This window comes from Acomys russatus, chromosome 26, assembly GCF_903995435.1.
Source record: "Acomys russatus chromosome 26, mAcoRus1.1, whole genome shotgun sequence".
Lineage (NCBI taxonomy): Eukaryota > Metazoa > Chordata > Mammalia > Rodentia > Muridae > Acomys > Acomys russatus.
The window spans coordinates 49,576,990-49,598,731 of NC_067162.1; the positions used below are offsets into that span (position 1 = coordinate 49,576,990).

A 21,742-nucleotide genomic window follows, 5' to 3' on the forward strand; every position below is an offset into this window, starting at 1 on the left:
CAGGATCTCCTGAGCTTTTGGAGCAGAGCTTATGCTCCGAGTGTGACCCTCACAGCCTCTGTGATCCAGCCTTACTAGTGCCCTACAGCTAACTGGTCATTGGCAGTAGGGGGGGGGGGGGCCTGGAGTAGTTCCTGCAGTCCTCACGATGACCACCAGGGGGCCCTAGGGTAGTTCCTGCAGTCCTCATGATGACCACCAGGGGCGCCTGGAGTAGTTCCTACAGTCCTCATGATGACCACTAGGGGCCCTGGACACAAACTCTTCTGGAGCCCTGAGTCTAGGAGAGGAAGGCTCTTCCGAATGCTGGGGACTTTTCCTGCAGAAATAAAATAGTTTTTTAACGTGGCTGGCTTTCAATGTGAATTAGCAACTCAACAAGCACCTCGTTATCTTTCTGGGGTCACGTGTTTCTTTGAGAATCCGATGGAAGCCGTTGCCAGGGCTGTCCCCTGAGACCCTCAGATTTGAGGCACGCTCAGTCACTCTGCCCATGGGAGAAGGAGGTGTCTCACCCTCTCAGGTTATGAAAGTTTAGAGTAATAAGGGGAGGTAAATAACCCAAGAGCCAACCAGCTACTTAGTTTTTATTGTCACTTACTTTAAAATTACTGTTCAACTAACTCCTTAAGCTAGCTTGTCCCCCCCCCCCCGCCCACACACACACACCCTGACCATTTATATCCGCACCGAAGTCACTAAGGTCCGAGGGCCACTGCATCACGCTGACAGTGGACATCAGTCCTCACACTGTCTCTCTGGGGCTATAGTCCCTGGCTGAGCTGGAGGCTGATCCTCGGTGCGGCGGGGGTGGGGGTGGGGGTAGGTGATGGGGTGGGGTTGGGGTTGGGGAGTGGGGGGGTGGTTGTGCTTTTGCAGCAGTGGTTCTCAACTTGTGGGTCGCAACAGGTTGAATGACCCTTTCACAGGGGTCACATATTAGATGTCCTGCATATCAGATATTTACATTTACGATTCACAGCAGTAGAAAAATAAGTTACAAAGTTATGGTCGGGGCAGGGGGAGGGGGCGGGTGTCACCACAACATGAAGAAGTACAGTATAGGGTCTCGGCGTTACCAAGGTTTGTTACAATGTCCTGGGTAGATGGCACAGACATTGAGGCGTATCCACTTTTTCCCCCCTACATGGCCCTGTCACTCTGAGATGCCCAGCACAGGTCACAGCTTTGTCTCCCTGATGTCCAGATCCTTCCTCTGCGGTCACAGCCCCTCCACAGTCAGTGAGTCCATGTCCTCTGTATGCAGCTGCCAGTATGGCCCCCTGTCATGTGGGACACACATGGTCCCCCACGTCGTGGCCCGCACTCTGACTTGAACATGACCTCCTTGTGCCTCAGCAACGGCTGCTTTCCCACGCCAGCCTGCTTCTCTCATGGGTGGGAGCACCTGGTGGGGGCACATCCATGATGGGTACCTGTTGGTGGGAAGCTGACACCTCTGCCTGAGCTGACGGGTGCTGAGACCACCCACAATGGACTGTGCCCACATGCTGTGCTGCCCAGCTCCCTCATGTCTGCTATATAGGACAAGCCATGTCAGAAGGAAGGAAGTGTTGTGACACCTACTGTGGCGGACACTATTGCTGTAGCGTTTCTACCCGGTCTCCGAGTCCCTCTGCAGCTGAGGACACATTCACGTCGCTGTCTCAGCACTTTACCCAGGTTCCTCTGCCAGGCGTTAGGGTTAGGGTTAACTCTGCTATTGGTGTGACTAGAAGTCACACAGGAAAATTCTGTACTGAAGTTGATGATGATGAGGAGGAGGAGGAGGAGGAGGAAGAAGAATATTTTTGTTTCCTGGAAAGATGGGTATGAATATAACCCCACGGGCCACAGTCACCAGGGCCCTGGCCTTCAGTCCTCTAGGGGCAGTTGTGAACCATGTGCATTTTATGTTGAAGGTTCCTGCTAGGGGCCTCAGCTGTCCAAGGGGATGATCTGGTAGAGCGTGCATTTCCCCCCTCTGACTTTCTTCTCCTTGGCTCCTGTTCTTTGGTCATTTCTCTAAAAACAACCTAGTCAGATTCTTACCTCAGGTCCAGCTGTCAGGAGAACCCAGACTGGGCAGCGCTGTACCCTGGGGAGCCAGACCCCACTCTGCCATCTTGAGGTGCCCTGGCTTTCTGTTCTCTTGGTGGGGGCAGGACAGAACGCGTCCTCTTTGCTCCAGTATGTGTGTCAGTGTCTCACTCTGACAGTGGGAGGGCAGGAGGTGCTGGGGGTGGCAGTGCCCTGGGGGCTCTGTATGTGCAGTGGCTGGCGTAGGCTCCTCCTCCTCAGTTACAGACTCAGGGTGAAGAACTTCTAGGCCTGTTGTCTTTAACTCTCATTTCTGATTCTGGAACAAAGGGGGGGGGGCGGATTTCACCTCTTTGTCACACCAAGGTCAGAAGGTCAACATGCAGTTGAAGGAGCATTTTTCTTTTGTCTTGAGAGTGTTCAGTAACTATTGCAGTTGACTGGCAATTTTCTCATTTATACCTTGTTTTCACCTAACTGCATGTGTGTGCATATGCATGAATGTGTGTGTGTGTGAGTGGCTTGTGTGTGTGTGTGGTTTGTGTGTGTGTGTGTTTGCCTATGTATGCATACACATGTGTGAATGGTGTGTGTGTGTGTGTGTGTGTGTGTGTGTGCATGCACTTGGGTCACGCCTGCACTCATGGCGAGTATTTTTTTTATCAGAGACCTTTCCCCAGAGGGTGACTGAAAACATGTGAGAGAAGAGTCTGACGAAGATACAAAGAAGGACAGGAAGGATTTCCAGTCCTACCGAGAGAGGACCGGCCTGACACACTAGCTGTAGTTTGTTACCCTGAGAGGGGACCCACTGCTGGAAAAGCACGCTGCCACCTTTCCTATCTTCGCTCTTGAGCACACAGTCCTTTGATTTCAAGTGGGTACCATGGCGGACTGCCGAGACCCGGGCATGGTGACCCTCAGATTGGAATGCGCACCCAGGCCACAGGAGGGAAACTGACAGGGCGTTTTCGGGGAATGAAGATGTTGCCTGTGCGTCTTCCTGCTGCCCTTCTCTCTGTGGCTCATCATCACATTTTACAGCTGTGTTCCATCCCTTCAAAGACTCATGGGAAAGAGACCACAGACGTTCCCTCAACGGGGCAGGTCCTGGTGGGGCTGAGAGTGGGATCTTAGAGTCCCGGGTCCCCGCGCTGCTGGAGGCTTTCCTCTTCCCCGAGGGGTCTGCTCTTTTACATTTCATTAGTTTACAGTAGCAATGCCAGTTTGCTCTGCCATGGGGGCTCTCGTATTGAGACTTAACGAAGATAAAGAAAAGAGTGTGTAGGAGAGGGAGACGCTGGGGACCAAAGACATGGAAGATGGAAGCCTGTCCCTGATTCCTGGGCCACCCATGGTTCCCCTGGACCTCTTTTCTGTCCCAAAAGTAGGAGCATGAGAGACAGAGGAGTGTCATTTAAGCTCAGGGTAGGCTTTTCTTAAGGTTAAGAAGTGGACAGGCGGATCTCTATGAGTTCGAGGCCAGCCTGGTCTACAAAGTCAGTCCAGGACAGCCAGGGCTATACAGAGAAAACCTGTCTCAAAAAAAAAAAAAAAAAAAAAAAATCAAAAAAAAAAAAAAAAAGTGGGTGTGACTGAGCATGCGCAGAGTTCCCAGCTGGGCATGGGTAGCTTCTCCCTACAGCTGTTCTGTGTTGACTTCCTGCAGTAACCCCCACCTCAGCCCAGATGGCGTCAATTCAAGAAGTTCTAGGAAGTCTAATATCAGCATATGCCAAACAAGTTGGGAAAGAAGTCAGGGGAGGAAATGAGCTAACGCAGCAGGAGACAGGATAGAAATGACCTCTCTGTTTTCAAGGCTACGGGTTCATAAGCAGGTATTTGCTGAGCCCTGACTCAGCGCTGGGCACTGGGGAGCTTCGTCTCCCTCTGACACTCAAGTCAGGCCTGCAGAGTGCGTGCGTAGCATCTTGGAACCCTGAGGAAGCCTGGACCCTCTTTTCACAGCTGTTGGAAGCCGAGGTGTTAGAACCATGATACATGGAAGAGGCTCATTGTGCCGCCATCTTCGTATCCAAACTCAACTGCGTAGGCATGTGCCTACGAGACAGGTCCAGTGTTTTTTTTACTACTAGTGCATGTGTGAGGATGTTGGGGGTCCCCGGCAAGCACCCCAAGGACAGAGTGTCTTACCACCTTCCCCATGTAGTCCAGTAATGAGGAAGCTGTGAGGTTCAGAGGGTTGGGTTAGTTCAAAGACAGAGAAAGGCACAGCCGAGTTCTCACTGTTGCCTTGTCCTCTGGGAACTGTGTTCTCTCTGTTCACCACATGCCATCCGGGGAAGAGCCCCTCAGGGGACTTCCATGGGGAAGGGTGGCATGTAGGGGAGAGGTGAGGGGGAACAAATTTCTGGAAGTCGTATGGCCTTTCCAACACAGGGTGTCTTGGACAGTGCTGAAGTGTGGGCTTTTATGCCAAGTGGACACAGGCTAGAGTCATCAAAGAGGAGGGAGCTTCAATAGGGGAAAAAAGGCCTCCATAAGACCAGGCTGTAGACAAGGCTGAAAGGCATTTTCTTAGTGATTGATGGGGGAGGCCCAGCCCATTGTGGATGGTGCTACCCTGGGCTGGTGGTCCTGGGTTCTATTAGAAAGCAGGCTGAGCAAGCCACAGAGTGCAAACCAGTAAGCAGCACCCTCCATTGCCTCTGCATCAGCTCCTGCCTGCAGGTTCCTGCCCTGTTTTGAGTTCCCGCCCTGACTTCCTGTGATGTTGAACAGTGATCTGGAAGTGTAAGCCACATAAACCCTTTCCTCCCCAGCTTGTTTTGGTCGTGGTCGGTGCGTCATCGCAGCAATAACACTGAGTAGGGCATCAGTGCCAGTTAATTCCAACTGTCACCTTGACTCAATCTGGCATCTCTCAAGGAACTGTGTAGACCAGCTTGGCCCGTGGGCATGTCTTTGGTGGGGGGTGGGGGGGGGTCATCCTGATTGTTAATTGACGTAGGAGGACACAGCCCACTGTGGGTGGCGCCATTCCCTAGTACAGAGAGCTGGCCGAGACCAAGTGGGCAGGAAGCACTTCTTTCTTTGTCTGTGGGTGTGATATGAGCAGCTGCTCCGGTTCCTGCCTTGACTGCCCTGAAATGTGGACTGTGGAGTTGTAAGTGGAAATAAACTGCTTCCTCCTCTCTGTTGCCGCCTTTTGCTCGGACTGTTTTATCACAGCAACAGAAAAGAGACAGCGTGGTCTTCACTGACACCCACTTTCCATCTCTTACCCTCGGTGTGACCAGAGGAGTCCCTTGATCTCCCCAGGTGATTTGGCTCCTTCGTTAGCGACTTGCCCATAGTGCCTTAGCTCGAGGCCATTACATCTCCCCTCTCTGGTTTCGGTTCTCAACCTACACTTACCGTCAGTTTAAAACTTTGACTTTACTACTTTTAGCCTTTAAGCACATGAAACTGGTGGTGGGGGCCATGGGGGCGGGGAGCAGCCTTGCAGTGAGGTCCAAGGCAGCTGTGACTGAGAGGCAGCTCCTCAGAAAAGCTTTGCTGAAAAGCCATCCAGGATTTCTTTTCTTTTTCTTTCTTTCTTAAAAGGTTTATTTATTATGTGTACAGTGCTCTGCCTGCATGTACACCTGCAGGCCAGAAGAGGGCATCAGATCACATTATAGATGGTTGTGAGCCACCATGTGGTTGCTGGGAATTGAACTCAGGACCTCCGGAAGAACAGTCAGTGCTCTTAACCTCTGAGCCATCGCTCCAGCCCCCCAGGATTTCTTGAAGCCAGGGCTGGTAGCACAGGCCCATGGCCACTGAACACCAACAAGAAAAGCTGGAGGAATGGGTGGGACTGGTGTTAACAACTGTGAATATAGAAAACATGTTTATATTCAACCCAGCGTTTCAAAAAACATGATCATTTCAACACGTAATAAACATAAAAAGCCTCTATAATGTATGCCCTTCCACTCCTCGCCTTCACGTGGAGTCTCTGGTATTTGTTCGAGCCCATGTAGTCCAAGCTCACTATGTAGCGGAGGGTGACCTTGAACCTCTGATCCTGCTGCCGCCACCGCCACCTCCCGGGATCACAGGCATGTGCTGCCAAGTCCTGATAAGTGACGCCAGGGAGCTTGGGACCCAGGGCTTCATGCATGCCAAAAGAGCTTGTTGCCTGGCTACATGTGGAGTTCTAGATTTGATGCGTAGTTCGTGCTTCTAGCAGAGTTTAGGTTGGGTTAACTATGTGCCAGGTGCCCGTAGCCAGGGTGGCCATGGGCTATGGCACAGGAAAGTACAGGCTCGGGAAGAAAAAGCCCCAGCAGGAGTTGAGGCAGAAATGTACATTAGGGACTCCGCGAGCGCCCCGATGACCTGTGCCTGGGGAGGCTTTTGGAGTCTCTTTAAGTGTGTGTTCACCTGAGCACATCAGCTCCTCCACACCTGTACCAATGCAAGTCTGTTACTTACAGCGCTGGCAGTGATGACCCAGAGGCCCCACATGAAGGAGAGCCGAGGACCACCGTCCAGGACAGCCTGCCTGCATCTATCACCAGGCGAGACTGGCTTATTCGAGAGAGAGAGCAATTGCAGGTGAGCGATATCGACTCTTCCAGGGAGGGAGTGGGCCCTTCCTTACCCACGGAAGTCAGGGCCAGTGAAGTGAGCCTGTGCTTCCATGAAGTGAGAGCAAGGACTCAAAGCAGAGGTGTGGGAAGGGCCCGGGGAACATAGGAACCACTTCAGCACGTGACAGGGCTGCAGCCGCACAGCAGTATGGGCCTCAGGACCTTCAGGTTCTGTTCCCTGTCTGTGGTGGCCAGTGTCTCTGGGAGTGCTTTGTGGGAATTCCTCCCGTGCTGTACTCTGGGAAGCAACTGTTAAGGCACAGTGGTTTTAAGTCTGGCCCAGGTGTGAGGCTGCATTCTGTAACGAGCAACAGCTGTATGGAATCGTGTTTGGCCCACAGCGGTGGTGATGTCTGGCCAAGAAGTATCCTGGGTTAGAACTCTGAATGAGGCTCCAAGGTGAGACCAGAGCCAGGAAGGGGCTCCAGCAGTTCTCAAAGTAGTCCTGGGGCATAAACTGAGAGGCAGCAGGGTCTGTGACTCCTGGATCTTGGAGCCTGGAGCCTGGATCCTGGATCCTGGATCCTGGAGCCTGGAGCCTGGATCTTGGAGTCTGCAGCCTGCAGCCTGCAGCCTGCAGCCTGCAGCCTGGAACCTAGAGCCTGCGGCCTGGAGCCTGGAGCCTGGAGCCTGGAGCCTGGATCTTGGAGTCTGCGGCCTGTGGCCTGGAGCCTGGAGCCTGGAGCCTGGAGCCTGGAGCCTGGAGCCTGGAGCCTGGAGCCTGGAGCCTGGAGCCTCGATCTTGGAGCCTGGAGCCTGGAGCCTGGAGCCTGGAGCCTGGAGCCTGGAGCTAGAACTGGAGCCGTGAGAAACACACCAGCAGCAGCAGGGATTCATAGGAAGACCCGCAAGATGGAAAAGCTGTCGAACATGATTCTTAACATCAACTTTGGGCCTCCACATGTACCCACATGCCTAGGTGCCCCACCCACATGTGCATGCACATGTGCAAGCATACACATCACACACACACACACACACACACACACACACACACACAAGAATTAATGACAAAGAATAAGCTGTAAGACTATCATGGAAAGAGTTTGCAGTTTCTCGAAAACTAGAAGAGCGGACTCCGTAGGCCCCAGCGACCCCACTGTGGCCACACACCCGGAAAGAAGGCGCAGGCTGGCTGATACATCTCACTATGGCCCAGGTGCCCATCGCTGGATAGATGAGCAGACCATGGAGAGGATGCAGAGATCAGCCACTCACCTCACAGGGAAAGGACACTGCGTCACAGGGCAGTGCAGGCGAATGCAGAGGCCGTTGGGAGGCAGCCACGAAAGATAAATACTGTAAATTCAACTAGAAGAGAGTCCCAGGCAGGAAAGCGGTTTGCTGTGGGGTGTGTGGGTGGGGGTGTGTTGGGGGTATGGGGGTGGGTGGGGTGTGGGTAGGTGTGGGTGTGAGTGGATGTGGGTATGGGGTGTGTGGGTGGGTGTGGAGTGTAGGGCGTGTGGGGTGTGTGTGTTGTGTGGGTGGGTGGGTATGAGTGGGTGTGGGGTGTGTGGGTGTGTGTGGATGTGGGTAAGTGTGGGGGTTGGGGGTGTGTGTGGGTGCGGGTGGGGTGTAGGGCGTGTGGGGTGTGTGGGTGTGGGGTGTGTGGGTGTGTGTGGATGTGGGTAAGTGTGGGGGTTGGGGTGGGGGTGTGGGGGTGGGGGTGGGGTGTGTGGGTGTGGGTAGGAGTGTAGGTGGGTGTAGGTGGGTGTGGTTGTGTTGGTATGGGGTGTGGGTACAAGTATAGGTGGGTGTACGTGTGGGTGAGGTGTGGTGGGGCTGGTGTGGGTGCGTGGGGGGTGGGTATGGGTTGTATGTGTGGGTGTGGGGGGCTAGTATTTATTAGAGACAGTTCTGGGCTGGATGGTGGGGGTGCTTGCATGGCTTGTGTGTGCACCTAACATTATGAACTGAGTGTGTAAAATGGCAGAGATGCTAAATCTTACGTCTTATCTCTCTTACTGTAGTTTAGAAAAGCTTGAACCTGTCTTCCTAGGATAAGAGGCTGAGGCAAAAGTATCCTTGTAGGGTCAAGCCTGGGCTACAAGATGAGTTCTGGGCTAGCTCTGGCTACTAAGTGAGATGTCGCCTCCAAGAAAAGAAAGCAAAAAACAAAAACAAAAACAAAAATGAGAGAGACGTAGGGAGTGGGTGGTGTGAGTCTCAAGGGCAGATGCCCCTGTAGAGCGCAGTGAGACCTGGGTTAGCAGGAAGCGCAGAGCGGGGTGTTAGGGCACATGGCGTCTCTGAGACGGCAGATGGGTGCAGGAGGCTGTGGAGAATCTGCACTGTGGGCAGAGAGAGCATTCAGGAGACATCAGGGTTAAGCTGTTCTCTTATCATCTGGGAGCAGTGAGGAAATGGTGCGTGTCCGTTAGCAGAGTCTGGGGTTACAGTCAGCCGCCTGTGCAGCGAGGTGATGGCTCTCTGCCCAGCACGGATGGTCGGACGGAGCACCCCATGTTCAGGCACCTGCTGCGTGTTCATTCGTTGGCTTGGAGACAGACGGTGGTTATGGGTTAGCATAGATTCTGGGTCAATAAGTTAGTGCAAATGACATGTTTGTGTGAGTGTGTGTGTGAGTGTATGTGCATATGTGTATGTGAGTGTGTGGGTGTGTCTCTGTGTGTATATGAGTGTGCATGTGTGTGAGAGTGTGTATGTATGAGTGTGTATATGTGGGAGTATGTGTATGAATGAATGTGTGTCTCTGTGTGCATGTGTGTAAGTGGGAGTGTATGTATGTAAGAGACAATGTGTCTGCATGTGTGTGTTTGGGTGTGTGTGTGTATTTGCATGTTTGTGTGTGTCTGAATGTTTGTGTATATGTATGTTTGTGTGTATATGTGTGTGTCTGTATGTTTGTGTGTGTGTCTGAATGTGGGCACTCGTGTGTGGAGGACAGCAGCTGATACTGTTTCCTCCGATCTTCACCTTATGTTTGCCACAGTCCCTCACTGAATCGAGACTTCACTGATCGGGCTAGACTGCCTGACCAGCAAGTCCCGGGGTCCTCCTGTCTCTGCATTCTCTTCCCCACTCCCCACCCCTGCCCCAGGTTAGAGGTTCATTCTTTGGAACCCCAGCTTTTGCATGGGTTCTGGGGAGTCAGCAGTAGCTCTTCATGGCTGACAGGGTCATCTCACCAGTCCTGGGAACTAAACTGGTCTGGCATTCTAAAGACCGGCCCTCCTCCTGGCTCCTGGCTGGTGTCTGTGTGTGGCATGAGCTGCTAGCGCCCTCACTTGCCCATCAGGAGGGAAGCACCTGTCCATATTTAATGCTTGGGAGGAGGGGGTGTAGTTCCTCCTGCTAGCTCACAGGAAACATAAAGCTGACATGACCTTTCCAGGTAGGTGGTGGGTGGGCCTTGAGACTGCGGCACGGGTGCCCACTCTCACTTAGCCGTTCTCATGACCAGCAGGCTAACGGCTGAATCTGTTTCCCCATTCTCTGCAGAAGGAAATTGAAGCTCTCCAAGCAAGGGTGTCCACGCTGGAGGCAACAGAGCAACAGTTGAGCCGAGAGCTGGAGGAGCAGGAGGCACTGCTCCAGTGGCAGGGCCGAGACCTGGCGCCACTGGTGGCGCAGCTGTCCCAGGGCCAGCTGCAGGAAGTCAGCAAGGCCTTGGGAGAGAGCCTGACCACTGCCAGCCAGGCCCCTCCCTTCCACCTGCAGCCACCTGAAGCCCTCAGGAGGTACTGGCAACTTTCTAACTCATTTTCCAACATTTTCGCCTGTTTGTTGAGATGACTTAGCTGTCCCTAGTCCACAGGTGCTTAGCGGAAGTAAGGGCTGGAGGTGTCTGGTGTTAGAGTCCCTGCAGGGTCAGTCCTGAGCATGACGAGCTGTTTAGCTCCCTCCCTTCCTCCTCCCTCCCTCTCTCCATCTCACATTTAGGGGGTCACTTGGATAGAGGTTGTGACACTGGCTTTTGCTGAAGACAATCATCTGCAGAGGACAGAGTCCACGTCTAATCAAAGGATAGGGCGTGGCATTGAAAGAGTATGACTCAGGCAGGGGAGATGCTCAGTGTTTACTGCACAAGCATGAGAACCTGAGTTCGAGTCTCCAGAACCCTTGTAGAAAGCTGGGCGCAGTGATACATACCTGTAACCCCATTTCTGGAGCTGTTGACTTGAGAGGATCTCTAAGGCCTGCTGGCCAGCTAGCTTAGCTGCATCGGAGAGTTCTAGGTTCAGTGACCATAATATGGATAAAAATAAGATAGCGTGTGAGCAACGAAGGTTTCTGACTCTCTTTTCGCTCTCTCTCTCTCTCTCACTCACTCTCTCACTCTCATGTGTATGTGTGTGTGTGCACCAATGTGTGTATATGTGTGCACACACAGCCCCCCCCCCAACAAAAAAACAAGCAAACAAACCAAACACCTTAATGTGTGTTTTCATAGGGGCGCTGGGACAAATGACCGTGTCCCGCTGGTTGTCGATGGCTAAGCGATCACCATATGTGTGACGCTGGGCGATTTTCGCTTTGTTGTGGGTCGCGCGAATTGTGCTGTCTGTTCTACAGATAGCAGAAGCTGAAGAAAGCTAATCATTTTTTAAAAGTTCTTAATTTGACTTAAGCCTCAAGGGGAAAGAAGAATGGATGCTCAGGATTCCCAGACCCGGTGTCTCCGTATCACAAAGTGAATATTCCCGGCGATTTACGCTTGGTGGGGGGGGCTTGCGATACACACATCTACACATCCATAGGGTCTCCCTGTGTAGCTCAGGCTGGCTTCTAATTCTCTATGTAGTTCAGGCTAGCCCCTCAGGACTACCCACCCACCCCCGCTTTTGCCTCCTAAGTGGTTGGGTTTTCCTGTTGCTGCTCAGGGTTCAAATCTCATTTTGAAGACACTTGGGACACAGTATGACACACATGGGAAGCAAGTGCTTCTGCGTGGGTGGGGAGGGCATCCAGTGGGGGCTCGGGGCTCCGCTGGGACACTGTGCTCCCCACCTGTGGGGGATCCTCACGCTATGATTCCTATGCGAATTGGGAGATTGATATTTACACCCCTTAGGGCTAGCCACGACACCACTCAGGGCTAGCCTCGGATTTGTGGCAGTGGTCCTCCTGCTTCAGCCTGGTGGGTTCTGGAGTTCAGCACTGTGCCTGGCTACCACAGCCCGGCAGCTGCTATCCGCTCACAGACTTGACAGCATCCCTGGAGGCCAGCTGCAGCCTTGCTTTCCGACATCAAGCAAGTGCCAGAACAGGGAGTGTCCACCCACAGGCCAGCCATGCCTGGACTTGCACAAAGCCTCTCTCAGAATACGGTCATGCCAGCATGGGACTCAGGGAACCTGTGCTGGCCTGAGGCTGTCCAGGGCCTGATGGGCACCGGTCCAGCACTTCACAAAATACTCTCTGAGAATTTCATAATGCATATGATGTATTTTGATTGTCTCCACCTCTTACTGTCCCCTCAACTCCTTCTGGATTCCCCTCCCCCCAAGTGTTTTCTTCATCGTGTCATTTTTATTTAATAACCCGCTAAACTCAGTAAGTTCTGCCTGCATACATATGGGTATAGGGTCGTCTACCAGAGCAGGGCAACTTAAGGGAGACCTCACCCCTAAAGAAGCCGACTCTTTCTTCTCTGTCACTCACCAATTGTTGGCAGCTCAAAGGAGACAACTGTAAAAAGTCACCAGCCAGGAAGTTGACAGGACACGGAAACGCAGAAGTCGTGTGAAATGTCAGGCTCATTGGGGACACATGGTGACAGACACTGCTGGGGCTGTGGAGAAAACAGGGCCCTCATTCACTGTTGGTGGAAGGGCGGGCTGTGCAGCCATTGTGGACGTCAGTGTGGAGGCTTCTCAAGAAACTAAATATAGAATGCCCCGATTACCCAGCAGTGCCTCTCCTAGGCAAAAGCCTGCCTCTCACCACAGATGCTGCATAGCCATGGAGATTGTGTCTCTGTTGACAGAAGCATGGAAATGGGATAAGCCTAAGTGTCCCCAGCTCATGAGTGGCTAATGAGCATGTGGCTCGTAGGTCACTGTCCATTGCCATGTTATCTGAAAGCCTGTTGGCCTTTATTTGCCTGTAAGGAAAAATAAAATTTCAAAATGTACAGGAAAACATTATATTAAGTGGTGCCCCAGAGAGACAAACACGTCTTCTCTTTTGTTTGTGGATCCTAGCTTCTAGTTTTTATATATTTCTATTTATGTGAGAGTGAGTGGGCAGAGGCCAGGAGACTGGAAAGGGACCCATGGGTGAGTCGGGGGGGGGGGGGAAGGCTTTAAGGAAGGGCCATAAAATACATGTGACACAGGACAGGTGATCGTCCCTCAGGACAGTAGATTTGTTAGATACAGAGAGCAGCAGGGCAGGGGCCCAGAAGAGAGTTTGCCCCCCCCCCCCCCGCAGCTGCGTGTGTGCCTTTCTGTAGGTCTCAGAGGAAGGCGGGAGCAAGCACCACATCATTACTGAGAGGACTACAGCTCAGACCTGAAGCCAGACTGAGGCTAATTTCTCGGTGGCAGAGGGAGGGGAAGAGTCCTGCATCCCAAGGAAGGAGTGTGGGAGCCTGAGCATGCGAGGGACAGGAGTGTTATGTAGTTAAGGTACCGTTACAGGGCGGGTGGGGGCCACCTTTAGATTTCTGATATCTTGGAGTCAGGTGACCCAGGCCTGTAGACTTGCGTGGGAAATGAGAATGATGTGGCCCCCGTGGTCCTCCAGCACATGCGGAGTCTGTCGGGAGGCTGAAGACTCTTCTGTTTCCTTCAGAACGGCCATGAAAAGGAGGCTGCAGGATCTGATCCAGGGGAGTGTGGGGCAGGAAGGGTTCCAGCAGAGAGCTGGGAGGTTAGGGGTGGGGGGGGGGGGTAGGGATGGCTCTGAGAGTCTTCCAGGAGTTGTTAGGGTCTTGTGTGGGCCTTGGCAGCCCTAGCAGAGTAAGCTGAGCCTCTATCTTCAGTCGGGTCGTGACGGAGGCAAATAATAATGAAAGCAGGGAAAGACCTATTCAGTGTGGTCCACTGAGAAGAGGAATAGCGGGGTGCAGTTACCCCCCAAAGAGGAATAGCGGGGTGCAGTGACTCCCATGTCTACCATGAGCATCCTCACAGGAGGTTTATAGAGGGCATGAGTGCGCGTAGCCACACAGCGCTGGCCAAGGTGTGGCCTTGCCCTTCAGCTTCGGTCTGTCCTGCGTGGCTGTCTGACAGGTGGGTGGTCAGAACTGTGTGACACCTTTCTAGGGGACAAGTCCCCTCTGGCTGGCTTCAGCCTTTCCCTTCTCATAGCCAAAATCTGATGGCCAGAGGAAGGGACACAGCTCCTCTTTGTAAGGTCGTTCCTGCCAGGCCATTTACAAGATGGAGGATTGTGAGGAGGAGATTGACGTGGGGAGAAACAAGCTAAGCTCAGCTTGGATCAAGATACCACATGCTGATTAGAAACTAAATTTAAAAGGAGTCAGTATCTTGCCTGGAATCTCAACCCCTGGGCTTGAAAACAAGCTCTAAGTTGTCTTGAATTTAAAAAAAAAAATTTTTTTTAAATTTAGTTTATCTGTGTGAATGTTTTGCCTGCATATATATCTGTGCATAGTATGTAGGCCTGGTGCCCACAGAGGTCAGAAGAGGGCACCAGCTCTTTGGAACTGGAGTTCCAGGCGGTTCTGAGCCATGATGTGAGTGCTGGAACCGGACCTAGCTCCACTGGATGGCTGGACAAGCAGCAAGTGCCCTTAACTATGGAGCCCGGGTCGGCTCTCCAGCCTTAGCATCTGTCTTTCGTCCTGCAGGGTCTTCTTTTGATGCAGATGCAGATGCTGGAAGGGACTTGGTACCTCTTCCATCCCAGACTGGCTCCATTAACACATTCATGGGGCCGGGATGTGGGGTGGAGCAAGGCAGAGGCGACAGTTCCGTTGTTTTCTGAGGGCAACATCTGTGCACGCGCGTTCCGCCTATTTGGCTTATGAGGAGGAGGAGGGTGTGGTGATTCTGGTTCGTTGCACACTGGTGCTGCCAGCTGCACCTCCCCGGCTGTGGTCCACACTCCAGGGGGTGGGTGCAGCCTGGGACCTCGTGTAGCATGCATCTGGCTCCCTGTACAGCGAGCCAGCGGAGGGTAATTGCAGTAATAACAGCAGGCTGGTGCGTGGCTTCCTAGTATTCTTCAGGGATGCCTGGCTGCTTACGTGGGCCTGTGGTTGAGTTCTCTGTCACTCAGCTCCTGGGACTTTTCATGCTCCATGTGAAATGTGTTCTGGCAGCTCATGGATGACCTGTCTCTGGTTGTGCATTTGGAAGAAACATGTTGGGTCTTTTTTTTTTTTTAAACAAACTGTTGGCATAAACTGCGAAACACTTCGATCCCTGCTTAGAGCAAATTTGGCTGGGTTTCGCTTGGAGAGTCTGGACGCTTGTAGCGCAGCTGTGCTGAGGAGGGAACTGGGAAGGCAGAAGCCAGGCCTGCTGTGCCTCTTTCATCCTCAAGTGACTGCCCAGGGGCGCTGCAGTGAGATGGCAGGCTAGGAATGGGGGGGCGGAGCGCTGCCCAGGGTACCTTGGGTATCGCCCTCACACTGAAGTCAGAGCCCCATAACTGGACCGGGACTGCTTCCAAGTGAGATTTGAATTAGTAGAAGTCAGCACGTCACAGTTGTCTAGAAACAAAATGCTTCACCTGCCCCTCAAATACACCCCATATTAGAGTGGGGGAGACCTGGGATGACAGCAAGGCTGGCGTCAGGGAGCTGTGGCAGAGAATCCCTAAGACCAGCCAGATGCCAGAGCCTGTCTCATTACTGTGCCCAGGGGATGGGGAGGTGACACCTGCTAACAAATCGGACAGTGTCTCAGGGCAGCCCTCAGCCAAGGAGCAGTCTCCGCTCTGTGCCCCCATCTCTGGTGGTGGCTGGTGGTGTTTAATGTCATCTCTGGGCTCTGTTTCTATTCCTGGTCTCTGCCTCCTACCTGCCTGCTTTGCCAGGGACAAATGGCCTCCCCTCCCAGGCCTGCAGGCCTCTGAAATCACCTGGAGGAAGCTGAGATTTCTTGATGTCAAGACTATGTTTGAATAGACTCTCCCTCCCTCCTCCCTTCCTGTCTCCTTCCTTTCTTCCTTCCTGCCTCCCTCCCTCCTTCCTTCCTGTCTCCCTCCCTCCCTCCCTCCTTCCTTCCTGTCTCTCTCCCTTTCTCCTTCCTTCCTGTCTCTCTCCCTCTCTCCTTCCTTCCTGTCTCTCTCCCTCTCTCCTTCCTTCCTGTCTCCCTCCCTCCTTCCTGTCTCTCTCCCTCCCTCCGTCCTTCCTGCCTCCCCCTCCTTCCTTCCTGTCTCCCTCCCTCCCTCCTTCCTGTCTCTCTCCCTTTCTCCTTCTTCCTGTCTCCCTCCCTCTGTCCTTCCTGTCTCCCCCCTCCATCCTTCCTGTCTCCCTCCCTCCTTCCTTCCTTCCTGTTTCCCTCCCTCCTTCCTTCCTGTCTCTCTCCCTCCCTCCTTCCTTCCTGTCTCCCTCCTTCCTTCCTTCCTGTCTCCCTTCCTCCTTCCTTCATGTCTCCCTCCCTCATTCCTTCCTGTCTCCCTCCTTTCTTCCTTCCTGTCTTTCTCCTTCCTTCCTTCCTGTCTCTCTCTCTCCCTCCTTTCTTCCTGTCTCTCTCCCTCCTTTCTTCCTTTCTGGTCTCCCTCTTTCTTTCTCTTCCTGTTTCCCTCCTTCCCTCATCTAACCAACTATTTTCTTCTGTCCTCCATCTCTCCCTCTGTTTGTCCTTTCTCACCCCCTCCCCCCCGCTTCTTTCCATCCTTCCTCATTTTCTCTGTACATGTTGTTTTCTAACAACTCATGAGGTAGGTAAATATCTGTCAAGAATGTAAGTGTGGTGACACAGTCGTGTACCAGAAGGTAAGACTTGTGAGGGAGAACCTTTAGCATTTGGCACTGTTGTAACTACTTCTCTTATTTACTTATTCCTGTGATAATAACACAACGAATGCAAGTTAGAGGGAAATGGGATTTATTTTAGCAGATAGGGTCCGTTCGGCCGGGGGAGATGTGGCAACAAGCAGGAACAGGAAGCTGGCTGGCCACAGTTCAGCCACACACAGGAAGCCTAGGATGAGACCAGGAAGTAGATGGAGCTGTAAACACTCAAAGCCCACACATAGTGGCGCACTTCCTCCAGCGAAGGAAGTACTTCCTAAATAAAGGTCCTATAAGCTCCCAAACAGGAAGGGAGCCAAAAGAGAGGGAGGAGGGAGAGAAGGATAAATAAAGGAAACAGGCTAACCAAAGAGACCAGTGCATGTGAAGCATGCCCGCGCCCGCCCCCCCCCCCCCCCCCCCCGTGAGTGGCTGAGGGACCCAGACTGTGCACCCCAGCTGCTGGGCGAGCAGCGATGGGCAGCCATAGAGGTGGCGTTTCAAGCCTGGGATCCTCAGCATGGTCTCTGGGGAGGCGTCCATCTGATCAGCAATGCATGTTTTTCTGCTGGGGCTTTCCCCCAGAATCCATGCTTCCCCAGGGCTTATGGCTTGAAGACAAGCTTGGGCCAGCCCGTCGAATCAAAGCTGGACATTTCTGAAGGTGGTAATGATGAGAAACCAGAAAATGAACTCAACTAAGAGAAAGAGGTTCACTGTAACCCCACCACCCCGCACACCCGAGTTTCTGACGAGGTAGACCTGGTTGAACTGACACTTGGAGGATCTGGAAAAGCCAAATAAATACCAAGATAATGGTGGAGAATAAGATGTGAGGGCCGTTTGGGGAAGGGTTTGCCATGTGCACCTGAGTCCAGAGCCCCTGCACCCACGTAACATGTAAAAGTGTGTACCTGCAATCTTAGTGCTGGAGAGGCAGACACAGGAGACTCTCAGGGCTCCCTTGACCTAGTGCTGCCAAGTTAGAGAAAGTCTCTCAAAAATGACAGTGTCAACCTCTGGCCTCTATATGCATCTGTATACATGTGCACATACATGAACACTGTACACACATTGCACTTAGACACACGCAAAGGAAATAAAGCTGCGGTTTTGGTGGACATGGAGGTAGATAAAGCCATGCCTGAGAAATGCAGGACAGTTTACTAGTTTGACGTCAGGCCTGAGAACGTGGATATGTATTTGTGCATGCTTGTGTTTGTGTCTTTGTGCACATGCTTGTACATGTGTGTACATATATCTGCACATGGGTATTCATATGTGTATACATGTTGTGTGCATATACGTGTGTATATGTGCGTGCAAGTGTGTATGTATATGTGCATATGGGTGTTCATATATGTGTGCACGTTTGTTATGTGTGTATACGTGTGTGAATGTATTTGTGCATGTGTGTGTATGTGCACGTGTGTGTATGTGCACGTGTGTGTATGTATACATGCATATAGGTGCTCATATATATGCATTTGTTATGTGTGTATATGTGTGCACATGTATTTGTGTATGTGTGTGTGTGCATGTGTGTATGTGTGTGTGTAATGGGGTGCATGTATTTGTGTATGTGTGTGTGCATGTGTGTATGTGTGTGTGTAATGGGGTGCATGTATTTGTGTATGTGTGTGTGTGCATGTGTGTATGTGTGTGTGTAATGGGGTGCATGTATTTGTGTATGTGTGTGTGTGCATGTGTGTGTGTGTGTGTGTAACGGGGTGCATGTATTTGTGTATATGTGTGTGTGCGTGTGTGTGTGTGTGTGTAACGGGGTGCATGTATTTGTGTATGTGTGTGTGTGCGTGTGTGTGTGTGTGTGTAACGGGGTGCATGTATTTGTGTATGTGTGTGTGTGCATGTGTGTGTGTGTGTGTGTAACGGGGTGCATGTATTTGTGCGTGCTGTATGTATGTGTGTGCACATGTACATCTATGTTTGTGTGTGTGTATGTCTGTGTATGTGTATACACTTGTGTGTGTATATACATGGGTGTGCATGTATGCTTTTTCTTACCCTAACTGTCAAATTCAGAGAGTTTAGAAAGTCTAGTAACCTCAGGAAGGAGGGGACTGGGATCAGGCTGTAAAGTGACTGGATACATTTTTAAAAATCAAAAAGAAAAAGAAAGAAAGAAAGAAAGAAAGAAAAAGAAAATCCAGTAAGTTAAGTGTTGGCTCCTTTGTTTGGTGCCTCAAGCTCAGGAAACCTGTATATGTGTGTGTGTGTGTGTGTGTGTGTGTGTGTGTGTGTATAAATCCTTGTGTGGATTGCTTCTCTGCCCAATTTGTTATTCTTTCAGGAGAGCTTATGTATGGTTATATTTTATTAAAAAGAGTTCATGACCCAGCACTGAGAAGGCAGAGGCAGGTGGATTTCTGTGAGTTTGAGGGCAGCCTGACCTACATAGTAAGGTTCAGGCCTTGCCAGGGCTGCTTAGTGAAATCCTGTCTTAAAAAAAAAAAAAAAAAGAAAATCAAATCAGAAAGGAAAGATGGCCACGGCCCTACAGTACAGGATCCCAGTCTCACTGTGCTATTGGCAGAAGCTTCACGTTGTGAACTGGACTCGGGGTGATAGCGTGCGACGTCCTAGTCAGGTCTAGATGCAAGGGCTCCGGAGATCTGAGGAAGAACCAGAAAGGAAGTGGACACAGAGGAAGCAACTTCCTGACGCTGTGGTCCTTCAGTCCAGCTCCTCATGCCGTGTTGACTCCAGCCACAAAATTAGTTTGCTGCTGCTTCATAATTGTAATTTTGTTACTGTTTTGAACCGTGATGTAAATGTCTGATATGTGACCCCAAAGCGGCTGTAGCCACAGGTGAGAACCGCTGGCCTAGAAGGGGGCGCAAGTGTCCTAGCCTCTCCCCACCTGGTTTCCTGTGACTGCCTCCTTTCTTCTCCGTGGCCAGCCAGCAAGGCGGACACACTGCAGTAAGCTGGACGAGCCTCTCTGGTGGGAGCTGCTGTCACACAGGAATGTGTTAGGAGACTTCTCTGTGCTTGACACCTTTTTCCATCCCTGGGAGCACAGATGGGCATACCCTCGGTATGTCCTTACCTTTGGCAGTAAGGCAGTAAGTGGAGAGAGGGGGCACACTCACCAAAGCTGGCACGTGGACACTGAATGCCTGCCTCTGGGCATGCGTCTCCGTCCACTGCGCCACACTGCCCGTCATAGGAGCACAGGTGTCAGCTAACCAGCCCCTGACAAGACTAAGGATCAGCCTCGTCCTGCCTCAATAAGCTATCCCGAGTCTAGAGGAACTCGGGGCACTTTTGTCATGTGCCCCACAGACCTGCTAGTGACATGTGACAGCAGTAGCAGAGAGGACATAAGGGTTTCCAGAGGGAAAAGGCCACGTGGATAAGTCCTCATCTCCTACAGAGTCTCTCCCGACCTGCTTGGCCTCTGTGGAAGGCTGAAGGACTGGAGCCATAATTGGAAAGGCTGTTACCGTCAGCAGAGCCCCGTTTCTCTTCAGCTCCAGACCCAAGTAGCCTCCGTGCTTAGCGTGGCTGTCACTGTGCCCTTTCTGTCATTTCTTGTTTGCTTTGGGAACAATCTGTCATTCTTAAACTAAATTGTCCTAAACAAGGGAGGTTGTGGAAATTGGGGCATGGGGAGATTAAAAAGAGACAGAAAAGACTCGAGACAAGGACACTACACTCCTGTAGCTTTGTACAAAAGTCAGACTTCTGCATAGATGTTGGGAGATAAAGCTGTGTCCTGGGAGGCAGAACTACTACTCCGAAAAACAACTCTCCCTCCCTCCCTCCCCCTTCCCTCCCTCCCTTCCTTATATTTCCTCCTTCTCTCCTTCCCTCCCTCCCTCCCCTTCCCTCCCTTCCTTCCTTATACTTCCTCCCTCCCTCCCTTTCTCTTTCCCTCCCTCCCTCCCTCTCTACCTTGTTCCTTCCTTTCCTCCCTCCCTCTCTCCCTTCCTCCTTCCCTCCCTCCCTCCCTTCCTTACACTTCCTCCCTCCCTCCCTCCCCCCTCCCTCCCTCACACTTCTTCCCTCCCTCCTCCCTCCCTCCTCCCTCCCTCCCCCTCTCCCTCCCTCCCTCCTTCACACTTCTTCCCTCCCTCCTCCCTCCCTCCTCCTTTCCTCCCTCCCTCCTCCCTCCCTCCCCCTCTCCCTCCCTCCCTCACACTTCTTCCCTCCCTCCCTCCTCCTTCCTTTTCTCCTTCCCTCCCTCCCTCCCTCCCCCATCCCTCCCTTCCTTATATTTCCTCCTTCTCTCCTTCCTTCTCTCCCTCCCCCTTCCCTCCCTTCCTTCCTTACACTTCCTCCCTCCCTCCCTCTCTCCTTCCCTCCCTCCCTCCCTCTCTCCCTTGTTCCTTCCTTTCTCCTTGCTCCCCCTCTCCTTCCCTCCCTCCCTCCCTCCCTTCCTTACACTTCCTCTCTCCCTCCCTCCTCCTTCCCTCCCTCCCTCCTCCCTCTCCCCCCCACTCTTCTCTTTTATCCCCCTTAACAGACCAGTGTGCTGGCTTGAAGAACACATTTGGTTAGTCTTCATGGTAACTGAGGATCCCATGTGTATGAGTTCACTTGTGTTTCAGTAACAAAAGAGACAGGAGGGCTTGGCAGACGGCCACTGTGTTGGCGTGGAGGCTAAAGTCAGGATCAAGGTGTCCGAGGGCCTCTGACTTGCATCCTCATATCTCTACGTGCGGTTCCTCTGGGCATGCTGCCTGCCGCCCTCCACCCTCCCCTCACACCCTCCCCTCACACCTTCCCCGACACCCTCCCCTCACACCCTCCCCCTCACACCCTCCCCTCACACCTTCCCCTCACACCCTCCCCTCACACCTTCCCCGACACCCTCCCCTCACGCCTTCCCCTCACACCTTCCCCGACACCCTCCCCTCACACCTTCCCCTCACACCCTCCCCTCACACCTTCCCCTCACACCCTCCCCTCACACCCTCCCCTCACACCTTCCCCTCACACCCTCCCCTCACACCTTCCCCTGACACCCTCCCCTGACACCCTCCCCTCACACCCTCCCCTCACACCCTCCCCTCACACCCTCCCCTCACATCCTCCCCTCACACCTTGCCCTCACACCCTCCCCTCACACCCTCCCCTCACACCTTCCCTTCTCTCCTCTCTCCCTCCTCCCCTCTTTCTTTCTTTCTTTCTTCTTCTTCTTCTTCTTCTTCTTCTTCTTCTTCTTCTTCTTCTTCTTCTT

General features: G+C 52.5%; 1 protein-coding gene across 1 annotated transcript in view; it reads left to right on the top strand.

Annotated features, from left to right (window-relative positions):
* Disc1 (DISC1 scaffold protein) overlaps positions 1–21,742 on the top strand; it is a 189,741-nt gene that overhangs the window by 44,873 nt on the left and 123,126 nt on the right. The window contains exons 4-5 of the mRNA XM_051168873.1: positions 6,486–6,606; positions 10,104–10,342. Of these exons, the coding sequence (XP_051024830.1) occupies positions 6,486–6,606; positions 10,104–10,342 (360 nt within the window). The remainder of the gene's footprint in view (positions 1–6,485; positions 6,607–10,103; positions 10,343–21,742) is intronic.